Source organism: Dipodomys spectabilis, unplaced genomic scaffold (assembly GCF_019054845.1).
Source record: "Dipodomys spectabilis isolate Male_0828 unplaced genomic scaffold, ASM1905484v1 ptg000006l, whole genome shotgun sequence".
NCBI classification, from domain to species: Eukaryota; Metazoa; Chordata; class Mammalia; order Rodentia; family Heteromyidae; genus Dipodomys; species Dipodomys spectabilis.
Window position 1 is genome coordinate 15,221,775 of NW_024870683.1, and position 20,572 is coordinate 15,242,346.

General features: G+C 42.6%; 1 protein-coding gene across 2 annotated transcripts in view; it reads right to left on the bottom strand.

The window, feature by feature from the left end:
- Positions 1–20,572, bottom strand: part of Abca1 (ATP binding cassette subfamily A member 1) — a 103,094-nt gene that overhangs the window by 34,151 nt on the left and 48,371 nt on the right. For both annotated transcript variants that reach the window (XM_042698565.1, XM_042698573.1), the window contains exons 9-22: positions 17,921–18,060; positions 17,445–17,561; positions 14,163–14,360; positions 12,986–13,191; positions 12,045–12,221; positions 9,979–10,201; positions 8,591–8,812; positions 7,295–7,499; positions 5,690–5,803; positions 3,513–3,684; positions 2,521–2,652; positions 1,972–2,114; positions 1,632–1,769; positions 460–680 (exon numbers count right to left, since the gene is read on the bottom strand). In XM_042698565.1, coding sequence (XP_042554499.1) covers positions 460–680; positions 1,632–1,769; positions 1,972–2,114; positions 2,521–2,652; positions 3,513–3,684; positions 5,690–5,803; positions 7,295–7,499; positions 8,591–8,812; positions 9,979–10,201; positions 12,045–12,221; positions 12,986–13,191; positions 14,163–14,360; positions 17,445–17,561; positions 17,921–18,060 — 2,408 coding nt within the window. The remainder of the gene's footprint in view (positions 1–459; positions 681–1,631; positions 1,770–1,971; positions 2,115–2,520; positions 2,653–3,512; positions 3,685–5,689; positions 5,804–7,294; positions 7,500–8,590; positions 8,813–9,978; positions 10,202–12,044; positions 12,222–12,985; positions 13,192–14,162; positions 14,361–17,444; positions 17,562–17,920; positions 18,061–20,572) is intronic.

The window sequence follows — 20,572 nt, forward strand, 5'->3', positions numbered from 1 at the left end:
CACAGCTGCTCAGTACTTCGAGAGATGATAGATTAACAAACAATGTAAATTGAACAAAAATGAACTATCACCATTATTTTCTTTTAGACTCGGAGTCTGTGTGTCATGAAATTGGTGTTTAAGACATATTTAATATTTTGTAGTTTAAGAGCTAAAGTCAATGAGATTTGAAGGTAATGAACAGGAACGGCAGGGCATTTTATAACCAAGACTCTTACCTCTTGGCAAGTCTATTTTCTTCCACATAATCAAGTCCTCAAAGAGCCTTCTCCATCACTCACTGTACCTCCGTAGGAAACACAACAGAGCTAACACAGTGGGAAAGAGCTTCCCACATAGGAGGTAGGACATAGTCCAACAGGACCCCAGAGCAGCGAGATGGTGGCCACAACTGGACAGAACGGGCAACTTCCCAGGCCCAGCATCCTGTTCACACCCAGACCTGAAACGTCAGCTCACCTTTTTCAGGTATGACACAGTGCTGCTGCTATTCCTGCAGGAACTGAGAGAAGATTCCACATCTTTCTTGACCAGAGTCAGATAGTAGCCTGTTCCCAGCTGGTTTTTCAGGAACAAGGAAGAGCCCACACAACACAGCTTCCCATGGGAGATGATGGCAATCCTGTCTCCCAAGACGTCTGCTTCATCCATGTGATGTGTAGAGAGAATGATGGTACGGCCTGCAAGGCACACACACGAAGATGGAGGACAGGGAGGACCTCTCTGGTCTCATGAGTTACACTGGCAGGGGACTACAGAGATCTGAGTGGGGTATGCATGTGAGAAATTCCTGGCAGCTGCCTTCAACCTTGTGTGGTCAGCATCCTCAACATGACAAAGCTTAGGGTACTGTTACTAGATCCTCATAGAAAGAACTTGCTACCTATAAGGCCATGCGTTTATGGGCATCTTCGGTTAACTTACTCTACTGTGAATATAGTATTATAGGTAGGGAAACTGAGGCAAGTTCAGTACCACACCACAGCTGTAAGCAGGTAACAATTGTGTTTCTGAACCTCTCCCACTTCATCTGTTTATTTACCTACTTTCTCAAGAAGCATAAATTTGGGATAAAATAAACAAAGGCTCAGTCTCTGTTCTCAAGAACCTTTGTCCTGGCGGCTCACACCGGTAATCATAGCTACTCAGGAGGCTAAGATCTAAGGACCATGGTTCAAAGACAGCCCAGGCAGGAAAGTCCATGGGATTCTTATCTCCAATTAACCAGTGAAAAGTGGGAAATCAAAGTGTGGCTCAACTGGTAGAGAAACAGCCTTGGGTGAAAGAGCTAAGCAAGACTAGAGGTCTTGAGTTCAAGCCCCAGTACTAGAATAACAGCACACAAAAAAAAATCTCAATCCACAGGAAGACATAATCGTAATAGTGTAAGTCTATACTATTTCTGCCCTTCTCATAGGTACCTAGGCAATGAAGCTTAAACTTCCATGTCATATAAACCAGGCCTCCCACCTCCACAAAATGAGGCACTGAGCCTAAAGGAAAGAAGTCCTGTATTTCCCATGAGAAGCAAGTCTATTTCCCTAGCAGGAGCAGGCATGAGAATGATCCATACTTCTCAACAGCCCTCATCTTGCTCAGCCCATGACTGAGAATAAGTACACATCAGTTACCTTGGCGATATTTCAACAGTAGCTCCCATATTCCCCTGCGAGAGTAAGGGTCCACACCAGCTGTGGGCTCATCCAGAATAACAACCTTGGATCCTCCCACGAAGGCCAGGGCAACAGACAGCTTTCTTTGCATCCCACCTACGAGATAGAAGAGCCAGGCTCCAGGACCAGTCCCAGGTGGCAAATGAAGGCAGAAGTGGAGAGAGGTGAATGGAGGGACAAAGCCTGAGATATATTTCTGCTAGCCATCCACCTAGCCCGGGGGCCCTACACAGCTTTTCCTCTGTGAGTATGTGGTTGGAGTGGAACAGGGAAGATGGAAAGATGCCCAGGGCATCACCTGACAGCTGACTTGTTTTGCTTTTCAGCTTGCTGGGTGGCAAACCAACATCCAGGGCCATCTGCTCCATCTCTGCTTTCACGTGTTTCTCTGAGAGCCCCTTCAGGCGGGCGTAGAACCAGATGTGCTCTTCCACCGTCAACCTAGGGACAGAGAGGCGGGTCAGCTCTGGGGCTTGGCAAGATGTATCAGAATGTACTGTTTCCTGACTCACAACAGAAAACAATAAACACATTTTTCTCCCTCACCATAATCCTTTCTTAGAATTTTTTTTATCCATTTCTAAAAAAAAAATAATCAGAAGGATGGATTCAAGGTAGACCAACAGTGAACAAGAACTCAAGCTACACAGGACATCAAAGTGAAACGTAACTGATCATTTCTGACCTATCCCCAGCAGACTCCACCATCAGCCATCAGAGGACTCACCCCATAGTCCAACATAGTCCAGTCAACCAGTTGGTTCAGTATTTACCCAAAGGATTTCAGGCTCTGAGAGAAAGAAGGTCTCTGGGGAACCCACTCCACAAAGGGATTGCGGGTACTCACATGTCAAACAGGACATTATGCTGGGGACAGACCCCGAGGTTCTGCCGAATGGTGCTCAACTCGGAGCGAATGTCCTTCCCCAGGATGTAAGCAGTGCCCGAGGTGGGAGGGAACAACCCAGTCAGGATGGACCTGAGGACACAAGAAGTGCAGGAGTTGGGATTGAACACCTTCACCAACAGACTGTGCAGAGGGCAGAGAGAGCAAAGGGCACCAACGCCCCACCCCATTCCTTCCTCCTCGACCCTAGTCAATTCAAGAGCGCTTCTGCATTAGTGAAGAACTAGGGTTGGAACTGTGTTTGATCTGGCAAATTTAGTATGAGTGTTTGTATAATGAAGCTTCCAATCTGCAATGGGAGATTTGACTTCAAAAAGACTATATTCCTAATATCAATAGAAATGGATGAAAAAGAACCTACCAGTAAAGGCTAAAAATTATGTATGTTAGCTGGAGGACTTTTAGAGTTTCTTTTTAAAACAGTCAACAACATTAAAATGTCTTTTTGAAATGTTCAAAACTATCGATTTTTATGTGGGAACATAAGAAAAACTAGAAAATAACATCACCCCTAAAGGTCTAGCCTTTTGCAATAAGATGCTGTTCACATTTGCTTATAGACAAGGTTCCTGGAAGCTGCCATCACCCTACAACATATCTATTCTCCCTTTGCAGATTCTTGCTTTGTAGTCCTGACCAAATTGGCTCAAAAAGAGCCCCTCTTCTCTACAAACTATCGGAACCTCAGGGTCCAAGAACTCTGCAGAATTCTCAGAACAACATGGAAAAGTTTACCAGAAAGTTCTGGCTGGTTTTAGGCTAAAGAAAAACCTATGTAGGAGAAAAGTTGAACTTGGAAAGCACACTCAGAATTACATAACCTGCTGCTTCAATGCAGCCTCATCTGCCTGCTCTACCTGGGTCCCAGTAACCCACTGAGCTCACTGCAGAACCCTGCGGCAGACTCTCTGAGCGCTGCACCCTCTGCTTACATGGTGGTTGTCTTCCCTGCTCCATTGTGGCCCAGGAAGGAGGTGATCTGTCCCTCATAAAAATTCAGTGCCAGGCCATCCACAGCCACCTTCATGCCATCTCGGTAAACCTTCACCAGGTTCTGAATGGACACACCCAGCTTCAGATGCGTGGGTTCTTCTTCCATGCAGACTGAGAAAAGAAAGAAGTCAGGGATCAACCTGCAGGAAAGACTGATGAATGGAGTGTTAAAGACACAGGGGCGGGGCTTAACTTTTAAGAACTGTCTTCTGTCCATAGACACTCTGGCTGTAAGAATAAACAGGAGACTATAAATATTTATTTGGGCATTGGTGTTGGTGATGGGAATTAAGTGATAAGGGAATATTTGCATTCTATTGACGGAGACTTAACAGGAAATTAAAATATAGGATGTGAACAGCCACCCATTTTTATTATTCCTAAATAGCTGAACAAAAGGGCTTCAATGTGACATGTCAGTTAGTGAGTACAATGCATCTTAATCCGTGTCACCTCTTTTATCATTCTCTCCCATCTCTCCCAACCCCACCAATCGCCTCAATTTACCTGGTTCTATTTTCCCATATGCACACTGAATATTATGACTGCATTTACTCATCCTTTCTCTATCCATCCTAACAGCCATTTTTAAAACAAACAAAATATGCATGGAACTGTGGCGCATCACTCTGCGGAATAGTACTCAACAATGAAAAGTACTGAACTCTAGATAACCATACAATTTGTCAAGAGAATTGTGTCCAGTGGAAACAAGCCAGCTAATATTTAAAAAGTTACCCACCATATGCATCTGTTTCCACCAATATTTGGCAATCACAAAAATATAGAAATGGAGATCAGATGAGCAGTTAACAGGTATCAGGGAGTGGAGCAGAAAGCCAAGGCTATTTAGCAGTAGAATGAGGGATATTTGTAATGTTGGAACAATTGTAGATCTTCAATGGAATTAGTGACTGCACATATCTACAAACAGGATAAAGCTGCACAGGTCGAGTGAAATGATGATATGTGAAAAAAAGGGAAGGTATCTACAGGTCTGTAAAATATTCCAGTATCAACGTCATGTTTGTGAATCTATTCTCTAGCAATTTGTAGTGCTAGCACGAGGAGAAAATGGATGAGAAATAGGAGAAAACTCCATCCTCTTTTCTTCCCAGCAACTTATTATGACTCTAAAACTATTTTTAAATAGAAAGGACGTTTTGTGGGGCTTCTTTTGTTCTGTTTTTTGGCCACAGAAGCTCAGCAGAAGTGGTAACTGACCACAGGAGCATCTAGGAGGGCTCCTAGGAGAAGGATATTGAAACTGCTTCTGATGAGTGAGGAGGAATTCAAAGAAAAAGCTTCTCTCATGGGAAGCAACAGTGCAGACAAAGGCTTGCAACTGTGGAGGGGAAGGCATGTTCTAGTGCCTGGGAGCAGTCCTGAACACATGGACCGGAAGCTTGTGTGGGAAGGCGGGAGGGAAGAAGAGAAGGAACAGTGGGAGAACAGTTGGCATGGGTGCCACGCCAAGAGGATCATCATATTTCACCACCTGTGACCAAAGGTAAGGCACAGAAGAAATCAGTCGAAGGATCAAGTCATCCCTTAGGGTTAGGGTTAGAGAAACCACACGGAGCACAAAGACTAGAATAGAGAACCTGGATAAAAGAACCTTTGCTGAACAGTGGATATCTCTACCTATAGTCAGGAGACAGGAGAGGACTGGAGATCTGAGTAAGAAAAGGTGGGACCACTAAGAAACACACAGGCTAAGTTCAATGTTAGCCACTGCTGTACGAGCCTACACAGATTCTTACAAAGATCACCAAGACAAGGCAGGCAACAAGGCTACATGTCCACAATCACAGTTACCATTGTCACTTCCTGGAACTTGTTAGGAGAACACAAGGGAGGGGAAAAGATACAGTGATCAAAACATACTTTCTAAGAAGCCAAGGAAGCCAAGGAATGTTTCTAGAGACTTTGGTGCTGGACATGTTAGAATCTTGTAAAGGATGCACTCATTGCATCTGATGTATCTGATTGATGTCTCTGCCCCTAGACTGGCTCTAGAAATTTCACAGTGTAGCAGCTGTCTCTTGTCCCTGCTACAGGCAAGATAGCTGCATTGGGTTTATGAGGGAAGGTTTTTAAGCTTAGCAATACGTACTTTCTGATATTCCTTTCTGATTGGAACCAGGGTGGCTCTTCTCATCACTTTGTTCACCAAACCAGTAAGACTTGGTACAAGGAAAATACCAGGGCCTGGGAATTCCATACTGACCTAAAAGGAAGACATAGCTGTGATCCAAGCTGTACAGTACCTTCATATTCCTGACATTTGTCAGACCCAATTCCTCCTTGACACCCTTTCTACAGAACAAACACACTGCCATAGAGGTGGGGAGAAAGGGAGTTAACCTTTGCTGAAACCTATGATATATATCATGCATTCCGCACCTCTCTGAGGCCTCCCAACAAGCCCTGGAGGCAGACACATCCCTATATTATAGATGTGCGAACTAAGGGGAAAGTAGCTGAGGGATGCTCAGCCAGTATACTAAAGACTTGGACTTTGAATATAGCTCAACACAGTACAAAACTTCATATTCAAAAAGGAGGCTCAGGTAGAGGTAATCAGCTACCTCCTCAGAAAAGGAGCCAAACAGAGTTAAAACTCATTGTCCTAAAATCTGACCTTGTATTTTCATACAAATACCAGAGCCTGGGTATTCCAAAACAGATTCATCTTGGAATTGGTAAGAAACATTTATTAAGGAAAAAAGTCAAAATGTATTTATGGACTTACGTGGGGGGGGGGGGATTTCACTGTTACATCTTTGGATATTTACACACATTTACATTTACTTAATTTCACCCTCTGTACTACACTCCTTGCACCCTTCCCTCTGGAAAATACCATCCCCAACACTTTTCCCTTGTTCCATTTTCATCATTGCCAATAGTCTAGTTTGGCAGTATTCAATCTTCTTTACTCTTTCCCCAGGAACACCTCCCTCCCCCTCTTGATAGTCCCTACCTACCCACAGAGTCTACTTACCCTCCTTCTCATTCTCCTTCCAGAAAATGACTTTTAATTGAATACTAATTAAGTTAAGTCATTGGAAGGGTCTTAAGAGACAATATAGCATACGAGTCATGAATCTGTAATCAGGAAATAGCACCTCCCACAAGAGTTCCCTCTCTGAAGCCACAGAATTAGAGACTTAAGTCAGCCTGGTAGGGATCTCCTGGCCTGCTGACCCAACAATGAGAAAATTGCTTTTACAGGGTTTCTCCCACCTTCAGAGGCCAGTCCCACTCTACAAAGGAGGGGAGTGTCCAAGTCAGGGACTCATTAAAGAGGGGCACCTACTCTTTAGTCATGTCCAGTTCAGAACAGCATACTGAACACAATGGGGTTTTCTCAACCCAAAAGTGGTCATCTCCAATCAGTGGCACTGAACAGTCATATGCTCTCAGGCAAGTCACTCAACTTCTTCTAGGCATAATACTGGTTACAACAGTAAAGACTTTGCACTGAATTATAAAGGACATTTTGCACAGGTCTGGCATATACTAGGCTCAAGAAGTAAGTGTTATAGATGTGCTTTCAAAATCAGCTACTTCTTGGGACTATTGGTCTGCCATGAATTTAAAGTCCAAGCCTCCTTCTGGGAAGCCCAGGGCCTGCAGAAACCCCAGAGCAAAGAAAGGAAGGACCTGCAGGCTGAAACCATCTCTGTCTACCACATGGTCAAAGCTCTCAGTATACCTGGGAAGACAGCCTCGATGTACCACGTCATCACTCCATAGAGGAAGGTGTCAAACAACATCATGGAGACAGCAGTGGTGAGATTGAAGCCATCTCCCTCCACAGGACTCTCAAAGAGGTTGTCCCACTGCACACCGATGCCTTGTTCCTCAAAAAGCGCAAAGTACTCACAGCCAAACCCAAAAGCCACAGGAGACAGCAGGCTCTGGGACAAAGAGGCAAAAGTCAGTTCTTCTATTTCCTTGTTTCTCACATGTTCCTATTACTTCTAATATAAATTCTACCTGGAGACACTGGACTTTGTAAAACAGATCAAGTACAGGCTACGTAAGTCTTCACCTACAGAGTCCCTTTAGGGGACTGTGCTCCCTTACAGAATATAAATTGACTCCATTTATAACCACTCATTATGCGCACACATTTCAGAAATGCATGAGGCATGAAGCTGTGTAGAACTTTGAGGATTTTACGCTTCCAAAGATGTTTCAAGCCTCAGCAATCCTGCCCCTACCCATGCCACCTCATGCACGTACTGACATTCATCAAGGTCTTTTCAAACTCACTGCTCAGCCAGTGAATACTCAGGATCAGAGGAGTATATTTTGGGCTATTGATAACTATAGAACCCCAATTGAGGGACAGGAAGTACCCTATGTGTTACTACGAGCTTCTTTTATAAGTGGCCCTGAGGCATGATACTCTTAGAGAATTCTCTTGCTATCAAAGGCTAATCTTTTGTGGAAGAAAATTGCCTAATCATGAGTATGGGGCAAATGGGGCACCTGCTCCTCACACTTGTTCAGTTCAGAAAACATTACTGAAGCAAAAACACCACATTGGACCCAAGGAAGACAAAGGTCAAACATGAGCCATCTCTGACCTCAAAAGCATTCCGGTCTATCTGTGGCTGTGACTTTGTAGTGAGCTTAATATGACCAAAAGCAAGCAAACAAACAAACAAAAAAAAAACCTGGGTGATAAAATGTAGAGATGCTATCTATTGCCTAAAGTCATCTCTAAAAGTCATTTATCCCCAACCAGATTCAAGGTAGTCTGATTTCTTTTATTTAAAAAAAAAATCCATTCAATTCATTATCACCAGCATTCACCAAGAGGGCTAAAGATCAATAATGTAGTAAGATACAATGCTTTCCTAGAACACAGAATAGAGAACTGAGGATCGGATTCCATTAGGTATGTTTGGAACTTGCTTCCATTCGTGGGCTACGGAGGGGAGGTCAAACCTCCCTTGGTGGCTGCCACCACCACTGCTGCAGATGGGCCAGCGTGACTCACCACAAAAATCTTGACTGCAAAGCCCACATAGTCCTGCCATGCCACACACAGGACGTAGGGCAGGTACAGCGTGAAGTAGATGATGCCCCCACAGGCTGCCGCCAGGTTGGCCCGGGAGAAGAGTGTGCTAATCAGGAAGCACTGCAGGATGGTCACCACCGCAAACACAGACAGGAAGACAAACACCACACTGGGGTCGCTGTAGGGCAGCAGGTTTCCTAACTGAGGAGGAAGACACTCGTTAACTGTAATATGTTGATAAGCCTTAGTACTCATTTGCATCGTCTATGGAAAAAATCCCAGTTTATTTATACTCATCTTAGAGATGAGAAACAATGCTGTTCTGTGTTCTAATGAGGAAATCAAGGCCTTGATCACACAGCCATATCAGGGCAGAAACGGGAACAACAGAGTCTAGGACTAATTACTCCACATCAGTGGACAATTTTGCTATTTCTCAGGCATCCAGGTCAAAGTGCAAGATCCTATCTCAAAAGCAGACTAAAGGCAAAAGGGCTAGGGGTGTGGATCAAGTGGTAGAATACCAGCCTCGCAAACACGATGCCCTGAACCCAACTATTAATACCATGAAAAATGAAACATTTATTTATATGTGTTGCATTTGTACATGAAATAATTATGGAGGGAAGAAAACTGAGAAGTATGTTAATGTGTAGTGGAAACAGAACTGCACATCTGAGAAACATCATGAAAGGAGTGCTTCTATGACTGTCAATAGACAGTATCCAGATGCCAATATCTCTGGATTTGTAACAGACACAGAGCCACTTGGCCCTGGGGTACATCCTTCTCAGGGGGTAGGATAGGGATGTCAGGAAGGAAAGCAATGGGAGAATTTTAGGTGTGGGTTCTAGCAGCTCAATGACAGACAACCTCAACAAGCTTTATGTCCTCCAAAGCACACCATTGGTTGTCTCAACTCTCCTTTCTGCCCAATCCTACATCGGGCTTATTCTTCCCTGGGCATTGATCCCTATTAAACAGCCATAGGTCAAACTCTATGTCAGCTTCTACTTTCAGACAACCTAACTTACAATCGTGTATGTCCTTCTGATTATTATTTTTAGAAATTTGGAAAGTATCACTACCCAATACATCAGAGGATACAAACAGCTACAGGTACAGTTCAGTGTGTGCTTATCAGAAAGCAGGAGCCAGGAGCTCTAGTCCTACTTGGCTATGACCCAGCTGGGGAAGTCATTGCCTCGTTCTGGACCTCATTTTTTCCAACTTTGAAATGAGGGAAAGACCGATGACATGCAAGTCCCCTTCCCTCCCAGAACCCAAGCTGTCCTTCTTCTCTTCCCTTAGCTTAGATTGGGATGTAAGGAGTTCCCTAACAGAAGATGGCAAAATAAGCAGCGTACCTTCAAGATGATAACCAGTAGGCCGGCACTCACAAGTAGAGGGATGAGACTACTGATGAACCAGCTAAACCAGAGGATGCCATTATCCAGGCCCATGATCCGCATGGTCTCCTTCAGCCGCGCCTCCTTCTCATACACGATGCCCTTGATGATAACAGCCACAGAGTAAATCCAGGCCAGTGTCATGAAGAGGGGCATCGACCGGCTCATCACCCGTAGGAAGCTGGAGACACCAAGGAAGGGAAGGGCAAGAATGAAAATTAGGCTTATGGGACCAGGGCCTCGGCCTACATGATAGAGGAGGCCCCACATTTGCGTCACTAAGGGCAAATTCCTTTGGACTCCAAAATACATAGTACTTTGTGAGCATGCTGACAGAAACAAAAACTAGGCTGACAAAGTATTGCCAAGCAAATCTCCTTTTGGAGATGGAGTTTGCTTTAGTGACTAGCTAGCATCAAGCTCAAGGTAGGTTACATTTTATTTTATTATTTTATTTTAAAAGTGATGTTCAGAGGGCTTACAGTTATATAACTGAAGTAATGAGTACATTTTTTATGGAACATTGTTACTCCCTTCCTCTTTTTCTCCCACTTTCCCTCCCCCACCCAATTCTACTCCCCACTCCAAGTTGTAAAGTTCATTTCCAAATAGTGTCTTGGGAGTATCACCATTTTGTTATTCTCCTTTCCTTCCCCAAATCAGATAGGTGCATATACAAGACACAGGGTTCCAAAATCAAAAATAGTGACAACAGGAGATAAACAAAAAAAATGAAGGGGAAAGAAAGAAGTAACTTCACACTGTATATTAGAAAACAAAAACAAAGAAAATAACTTCTTGTTTCCATATCTTGGAGTTCATTTTGATTAGCATTATTTTATATGGTCAAATACACATAGCTACTGAGCTATTGTGAACCTCCGCTAGGGCTATCCTAGACATATATTAATAATTACAAATAAGGGAAAACATGGAGCCTGTTTCTTTCAATCTAGCCAAAGTACTAAATCCTACCTAGTTTTTCATGTAAGTCCCTAGATCTTAGGTCATCTCACTGTTGAGTTGCTTAGTTTAACTCTGATCACAGAGCAGAAATACACATCAGACAGCTTGTACCCATTATATTTCATATTCCACTCTAGCAGAGGAAATGTAGTGCTGCAAAGAAAGAACCACAGATTGTAGACCTTGCAACTTGAGGCTCCAGTCCTGATCTTACTACTTACATGCCAACTGACCACATGACAATAGTCAAAGGCTCTTAGGTCCTCAAATTTCTGTGAGTTCACCCTAACACACACTTTCTAGAATAACCCACAGCTTACAGGTCTTTGGGAAATTCTGGCTAATCATCTTGAAGGAGAAAATAAAATTTCTGGTGACCTTAAAAAATGCGGGTTGGCCACAGACACAGACACACAGACACACACACAGACACACACACAGACACACACACACACACAGAATGTCCAGGATTTGGAAGAGAGATGGTATTTTGAGAATCTTGCAATAGCTATACCTCTTCCCATTCTCTCTCCAAGAAATCGTTAGCTTCAAAGACACAGTTCTCACAATAAGAACTTGGCAGCTTAGCAACTTTGCCCTAAAAGATTATCTAAAAAGTCTAAGACAGGCAATCTTGTTCAGCTTCATTTTGTTCAATTTTGTTCAGCTTTGGATTGTTTCAAAATGTGGTTCAATAATACTTGGAAGGAGTAGACAAACTTACAGGAAATCCACCTTTGTTTCTGAGTTTGGGAGTCTGTGCACATATGCTCTTGTATATTTATCATGGCAGTTTTAATCTTCCTCCTTGGGCAAATCTTAAAAGAGTGCAATGTGCAAAATAAAAAAAGGTAGTAAGAAGGAGGTAGAAAGAAGGAGGTGTTAGTTGTATGTGCACACGTAAGTCTGTCTACAATGTGGACAATATTGTTATCTATCTTTAGCTGGGATGTTATTTTTCAGGTCATTCACACACATTTACACACACACATACACATTCTCCCTACAACAGTATTCTTTGGCTATTGAATAAGGATAATGGCTTGCTGGTAACTTACATGTCATCAACGTAACAGGGGTAGGGCATCTGTTGCATATAGACACCTGTTTTCTTCTCAGTACCAGTCAACACCCTTATGATTGCCTGCTCCACCACATCCTGCAGATAGGCAAAGCCTCCCCAGACATACCGCATGTCCTCAAATGGGTCAGCCCGAGGACCAGGGTCCCAATACCTAAAACCAAACCACAAGGGAGTAAAAAAAAAAAAAAAATTCAATCACCCACAGTCCCACTGGGCCAGTCTTTGTTTTTGTTTTTTACTTTCTGGTCTCTAGTGACATGTACAGGTATTTTTCAACAAAAAAAATAATCATCATGAACATACCACACTTAGTATTTTTATCTTTGTTGTCTACATAACATTGCATCAAGTGGACATAAAAAAATTTACTCCACCATTCCCATTTTATTGGTTTTATTCCTATCTAGTGGTAAAAGTTGAAAGGCTTTTCTTTTTATCCTCTTCTCTTATTGATTTAGGGGTTAATTTCCTTGAGTAGAAATTCTGATATTTTATGACCATAGAAATAATAGACTGCAGGCAATAAATATGATGCCTTCATCAAAATCATGTCATCAAGGATTTTTAAAAATTCTACCAAGTTATTTATTAAAGTAAAGTCCTAGCTATTCAAGAGACTAAGATCCATGGATCGAGGTTCAAAGCCAGAGTGGGTAGAAAAGTCTATCAGAGTCTGACCTCTAAATAACCAGCAAAAAGCCAGAATGGAGGTGTGGCTCAAGTGATAGAGTACCAGAAAAGCTAAGCAAGAGTGTGAGGACGTGAGTTCAAGCTCCAGTACCACCAGTACAAGTGTGTGTGAGTGTGTGTGTGTGTGTGTGTGTGTGTGTGTGTGTGTGTGTGTGTGTAACATGAAGTACCTCCCTCCGCTTTGACTTCCCTATTATTAGGCTGATAGGCTGGGATTCAACTTACCCATCCTTGATTTTATTGGTCCTTTCCACATTGTCAATGTCCATTCGGATCTTGTACTTGACATGATGGGGCAGTTCAGTGCTGCCTGGACTGACACCCGTGAACACAATACCAGCCCAGAACTTCCTCTCATCCAGCAGCTCCATGGACTTGTTGATGAGTCGGACTTCAGTTGGTATGGGTTCCAGCTTGTTCAGGTTGACACACTGATGGGAAAACAGCCTTAGTGAGAACTCTGCTGGTCGGGAATGTAGGCAATGGCCAAAACACACAGCCTCCTGGGAGAAGCAAGAACTAACTGCCCATTAACTGCCTGATAAAAAGTAACATGTTAGCAGGGATCCAGTAGCTCACACTTGTAATCCTAGCTACTCAGAAGGGTGAGATCTGAGGATCACAGTTCAAAGCCAGCCCTGGCAGAAAAGTCCCCATGAGACTCCTATCCCCAATAAACTACTCAAAAAAGGCAGAAGTGGCGCTGTAACTGAAGTGGCAGAGCGCTAGCTTTGAGCACAGAGAGGCTCAGGGACAGCACCTGAGTTCAAGCCCCAGTACTGGCAAAAAAAAAAAAAAAAAAGTAACATCTTAATCAGCACTATCCAATCCTCTCTTTGCCGATCTTCAAGAATGCATCCGTTTTTAACTGGAATTTAAGTGATATACTGGAAGAATTTAGGCCTAAGTTACTTGTATGGCTTTTGTGAAAAGAAATACATGAAAACAATTATCCTATCTGTTTTCCTCTTTGTTTTCTTAGCAATGACTCACAGCAACTAGTCACCGAAAACATACGTCAAAAACAAGTTTACTCATCTCTATTAAGTGCCAGCATTTCTAGGATTTTTTAAATTTGTCTGAATTAAATTTCAGGTTTACATAAAATGCCTTTTTAAGGGAGCCCAAAACATATTGGAATATCAAGACACAGGGAAACTTAGAAGGCAATGGATAGTAGGACTCCTATCATTGTAAAATAAAGCTAGAGTTAACTTTATGGACTCTTTCAACCATTCAACCAACACTTACTGTCTTTAGTATACCAACCCCTTAAAGGATGCTGCTATAAGTGATATTACACATTATCTCCAACATTTCCTTCTGTCTCTAACATTATTCCAACAGTGGTTACAAAGAAAGCCCTAAGCCTTTTTCACTGAAACACATAACAGATACTCACCTCCATGAAGCGAGATATTGTCTGGATTGCCTGGTTGGTCTCATTGAAAGCCTCTCTCCAGGTATATACGGAGCCATTAGAGGACTGAATATCCTCTGGGTGTTTAGCCAGAAATGCAATGATGTCTTGGGCTGTCCAATCTAAGCCATCTAATTGCTGTTCCCAAAACTGGTCATTGCTTTTGCTTTCCAACAGCATCTGTCATTTCAGTGAGAATGTACAATGAACATCTACATTTTGATGCCAATTACCTACTTAGGACTGCTCAATTAAATGGGGAGACTATGAAAGATTACCCACCATGACACCATATTTATATACAAGTAATTATAAATAAAGCAGGTTTAAGTGTCTTCCATGTTAATGTCTTAAGAGATTGAAAACAAATCAGCCATTAGAAACTATTCTTCCTGCTAATAAAAATTGCATGGTAAATATTTCATTGCAAAAATCAAAAACAGCGGCAAAGGAGAAAACAAACACATAAACAAAAGCAAAATAACAAAAAACCTCATTTCCATTTCTTGGAATTCATTCCTGTAAGCATGATTTTATATGATCATATGCACTTAACTCTTGATCCCTTGTAATCTTCTCCGAAGAATATCTTCCTTTGGTCTCCTATGTGAGTATTTAGAGGCCTATATAATTCATCACATCCAAGTGTTGTCTTTTACCAACCAGTGTGACTTATAGGCACATTCTAGTTATAACAAATGAGGAAAACTATGCAACTATATTTCTCTGGGTCTGGCTTGCTTCACTTGATATAATTTTTTTCCAACTCTTTCCATTTATAGTACTCTTAAGTATGGGGCTGAGACTCAAAATCAAGACCAGTCTGAATTCTCAGTTTTAAATTCCAGATCCACAGTATTAACTGTAATGACACTTCACAATATTTTATTGAGAGGCCAATATGTTTTACATCTCATACTATTCCAAAAGCGTAGTTGTTTTTATGTTCCCCATTTCGCACACAGGAAAACAGAGGTTCAGGAAGGGTAAGTCCCTAATAAAAGGACACAGAGCTAATAGGTGGCAATGCCAAGCACAAAACAAAGGACCTCTGATTCTAATGCATCCTCCATGTTGGATCACCTCCCTCTTCTGAGATATAGTCTGATGACCCCCAAGTAAAAATTCTAGTCTAGACTGAGCTTAGTTTCAAGACTTCATGCTTCTTGCTTCTGGTTAAATGAAGCCAAAGGCCATCTTTTCCAGCATCAAGACACATGGTTCATGATGCAAAAAAGGCCTACTTTTCATTTCTTGAGCCTTCACCTGCTAGTTCTTCACATGTGTCAGGGTGATGACAGGGAAGCCAATGTGGGGCTGACTAGCAGATCTGGCAGCTGGGCAGAGCCCACACAGATGTGTAGCCAAAGAGCAGAGCCCTGCAGGCTCAGCAAAAAGGAGACATGTTTGCAACTCTCCTCACAGTTTCAGAGGAAAGAGAAGCCTCAGCCTTTCAGAGGAAAGCAGAAGCCTCAGGCATGGCCTCCTTTTACTAGATAACAGGCTGCAAGAAGTGCTAAGGACTGAAAAGCCCAGGCTTGTGGAATTTGTTCCTTAACTTATAGAAAACAGTAGTTGTGCTGGGCGCCAGTGGCTCATGCCTGAAATCCTAGCTACTCAGGAGGCTGAGATCTGAGGATCACAATTCAAAGCCAGCCTGGACAGGAAAGTCCATGAGACTCTTATCTCCAATTACCCACCAGCAAACTCAAAGTGGTGCCTGTGGCTCAAGTGGTAGAGCACTCACCTTGAGCTGAAGAGCTCAGGGACAGAACCCAGGCATAGGGTTCAAGCCCCATGACTGACAAAACACAAAATCAAACACAAAAACAGCAGTTTTTGGTAAGGCTCCTCTGACTCCATAGGATGACAGCTCCCATGTCTCTGTCCCAGACCAACCTCCTGCACTGCAGACCCCCAAAAACATCAGCCTGGGACATCAAGAATCATCTTGCTGCCTCCTTCTTTCCTCTCCATCACCAAGCCACTTGACAGGTCTGCCAAAGCATTATGCCTGCTATACTCCCTCACATAACCGCTGGTTATGCCTTCCATTTGTCCATCTGCCCTCTTAAATCACAGTAATGCATTTATATCTCCATCACTGAAGGATCCTTCCTCAGCTGTCATCTGTCCCACAGGAGATCCAGGGACATTCCTAAACTCTGGAAGGGTTTGCTCCAGATGGGTAAAGTCTAGAAAATCCAGTGAGTGGTCCTGGGATCAATGAAGTTCAAGACAAGAAACCTGGCAAAAGATCCTCTCCTGCCTCTTAATGGCAGCAGAAGCAAAAGGAAGAGGCCTCCCTCACCGTGGCAATCGGAAATAGTCTAACGATTCTGACTCAGCCCAAGGCAGAGATGATGTGATTAAATGGCTCTCAAGCGCAGGCAAAGGAGACATTCCGTTCTTCTCAGACTGCTCTGCTTTTGAATCCAATTGTCTCCAGTGCACTTATCCCTTTCAAGTGGTTCGGAAGCATTAAGTGCAATTCCCTTCCCTGCAGTATGGGTTGCTATGCAGAGCCTTGGAAACTATCGCTGGGCCTGTCTGCAGACGGGGCCACATGTTGGCTCTCACACTTCCTTCTAAGACCTACAAAGACATAAGAAGGCTAAAGAAGATGCTGAGGGGCCTGGGAAGGTGGCTCAGTGGTAAAGTGCTTGTCTCCCATGCATAAGGCCCTGGGTTCAATTCCTCCACACTACATAAGCAGAAAAAGCTGGAAGTGGTGCTATGGCTCAAGCGGTAGAGTGCTAGCCTTGAGCTGAAGAGCTGAGGGACAGCACCCAGGCCCAGAGTTCAGGCCCCACAACCGACAAAAAAAAAAAGAAAAGAAAGGAAAAGAGAAAAGAAACATACTCATTACCTGACTTATCTAACTGTAACCCCTCTGTACATCACCTTTACAATATCAATTAAAAAAATTAAATTAAATTTTAAAAAAGAAGATGCTGAGGTTGGCTCAGCAACCAGGACTGGAAATACAGTCAGAGTCTTTCAATCATCCAACTCTACCTTCAGCCACCGCCTCACTAAATTCTGTACACAACTAATATCTGGCCATGAGAAGACTGTGATGGCATACCACATAAAGCTACATTGAACCATGTCTGATGTTGCTGGAGCAATGGCAACACTGAGGCTTGAACTAAGCTCATGACGTTGTAACTGGTTTACATTAAGAGTTCTCATCTGAGTCGTGTGAAAAAGTGGCTATCAACTCACTTTTCAAGTGAGCACAGTCACCAGGGGGAAACTCACCCGCACAAGGTCCATTTCTTGGCTACTCTCCATGAAGGTCCAAATCTTAGGACTGAGTTCTTCCCACATGCCTTCCAGATCATGAAAGACAGCCAGTTCCTGGAAGGTCTTGTTCACCTAGAGTCCAGTAGGGAACCAGGAGTCATAGAAAAAACAAAGGGAGGCAGAAATTATAAGCAATCCAGTGCTTCTAAAAGATACCCCATTATACAACCTTTGACCAGTTTTCTCCCATCCCCCCAAGAAATGCTTATCTGTAGCTATGATTCAAATACCCAGGGCTTTGGAACTGGTCCGAAACAATCAGTCCTAGTCAGAATTAGCCATGATATTTTGAAGTCCCAGAAGAACCATGAGTATATTCAGTCTACTCCATCTGAAACCTCCTTGACTTGTTCCCCCCACCCCCGCCGCATCCCCCCCCAAAAAAATCTTGAAGGAGTCACAAGGAGGGACTGTTGGCCTGGGTAGCTTACCTCAGCCATAACTTGTCTCGTGGCTGGAGTGTCAGGTGTATACAGAATCTTTCCAACAAGCAGAGGCTTGAGAGCTTTCCAAATAATGCGAGAAAGAGGACTAGACTCCAAATTCTTCATCAGATCATTGCAGTAAGGAGCTACAAAGATGGCAAAGGATACGGGTTCATTCAAATACACAGCCATATGCTGGTAGAAACATGCAGAGTTTTGGAGCCAGTCAGGTGGTACTGGCTACGAATCCCAGCTGGACCACATAGCAACCACATAACAAATGGCTTTCCTTGTCTGATCCCTAGTTTTCCCCTTGTTAAAATAAAGTTAGTATCATCTGCTTGGCAGAGTGTCAAGAGGATTAACTAAGATATTTTCCATAAATCCTCCAGAATAATGCTTCAGTAACCAGAGCTTCTTATAACTCACAGCTGAGCCAGCCCAGGAAAATGTTTTTACTGTATACTTGTACCCATAACTTTGCCTTCGCACTGCGTGCCAGCCCTCAGATCTCTTGTCTTCACTAAAAACAAGCATGTTATCTACAGGACAACCAGAAGGCTGGATTTAGACTTTTGTTTTTGGCTTTAAAACAAATACCCAACATTTTCCCTTTACTTAATAGATCCTATCACAAGGATACTTATTACTTAATAAAAACTCCCCAGTGAAAACTCCAAAATTATAACAAACAGATGGGATTGATTATTCCTGATTTTTTTTTTAATCATTAAGCCAGGCTCTATTGGTTCACACCTTATAATCCTAGCTACTCAGGAGGCTGAGAGCTGAGGCTCACAGTTCAAAGCCAGCCCAGACAGCAAAGTCATAAGACTCTTACTTCCAATTAGCCAAAACAAAAGCTAGAAGTAGAGCTATGGCTCAAGTGTAGAGCACCAGCCTTGAGTGAAAAAGCTAAGGGATAGCACCCCAGCCCCGAGTTTAAGCCCTAGGACCAATAACACCCAAAATAAATTACTGTGAGCTTTTCAAGTTGTTTTTTTTTTAAGTTATCAAGTAGTTCTATATGCTTCAAAGATAACAGAATTGCAGAGGAGAGGATTGTGAGAGATCAAACCCACAACTTTACTCATACTAGGCAAGCACTCAACCACTTGGCTACATCCTTAGGCCCAGAATATAAATATAAACACATACTTATGTAGCACTTATGATCCTCCTGACTCAGCTTCCCAAGGGCTGGGATTTCAGATGAGTTCCACCCTGCCCAGTTCGAAATTTTTTTAATAAAGAAAATTTGCTCACAATTATATTTCTTGTTCAAGTAAAAGCTCCCTAGGGTTGACATGCAGGCTGGGGGAGGTGAGGAGAGGAAATGACATTAAGTAAAACTGCCTACAATGCCTTCCTCTTCAGGTTTGTAAAGCAACATGCAAATTTCTGAATACACTAGTCCAGAGACTACGAGGGTCTTGTATTACAGTCATGCATGAAAAGCTGTGTCTGGAAATGGAGAAAGGCAGAGCCGCATCATGTTTTCAAGGCAAAGGACGCCATTGTCTTTGTCTGTAACACTGCCATGCTGCCACTGGGCACAGGCCCACAGAACTACCCATGTGCAGCAAGCAGATATGGAATTACAAGGCTCTTTAACACTGCCTTGCGGCTAAAAACATAAAACAAACAACAGATCAAATGTCTTCAGTGTGATGGTTCACACATGCTATTAACAGGTGTTTTGGAGGCAGTGTGGTTTACAGGAGAAAAGCTGGGAGCCAGGAGGATTTGAGCTTGAATCCCAGCTCTTGGGGATTAGCTATGTAGTAGCTTTGACCAAGTCTCTTACCCCCCTCTGAGCCTATGAAATGTAGGGTTTCAGATCCTACCCTGCAGAGTTATTATGCCTGCAAAGTGAGATGACTTAAACAGAATGTATTATATATTGGAAATTTTACAAAGTTAGGTTTTCTTTTTCTTGATTTTTTTTTTATTGTAAAGGGATATACAGAGGGGTTACAGTTACATAGGTCAGGTAATGAGTACACTTCTTTTTTAACAGTGTCATCGCTTTCCTCATTCTTCTCTCAGTTTTTCCCTCCTGCATACCCTCCCCACAAGTTGTATAGGTCAACATAGTGTCTAGTGAGTATCACTGCTGCATTTCAAAGTTGGATTTTCTTGTAATGGTTATTATTACTCTTATTGTTGTTAGTTTTATTAGAGTTTCATTTTAAAGCTTACCTCAATAGTAATAATAACATTTTTAAAATACTAGAATCTTATTCTTTCTCAGTTTTCTAGTTTTGCTAAGGTATAGTAGACAAATAAAAATGAAGTATATTTATGACATATGACCTGAGGTTTTGATATGTGCATCCACGTGAAATGGTTTAAAGAATTAAGATAATTAATGTACTCATCATCATACATAGTTGTTTTGTGTGTATGGTAGGAATACTTATGATCACTTCTCACAGAAATTTTTAGGAAAATACACACAACGCTACTAACTACTGCCACCACATTGTACATTAAATCTCCGGGGCTGACTCAGCTCACATAACCAAATTTTTTAAATCCTTGATGGACATCTCCTATTCTTCCCAGCTCCCGGCAACCTCCATTCTACGCTAGTCAACTTTTTTACATTCTAGATGAGTGAGATCATGTAAGATTTATCTTTCTGCCAATATCTCA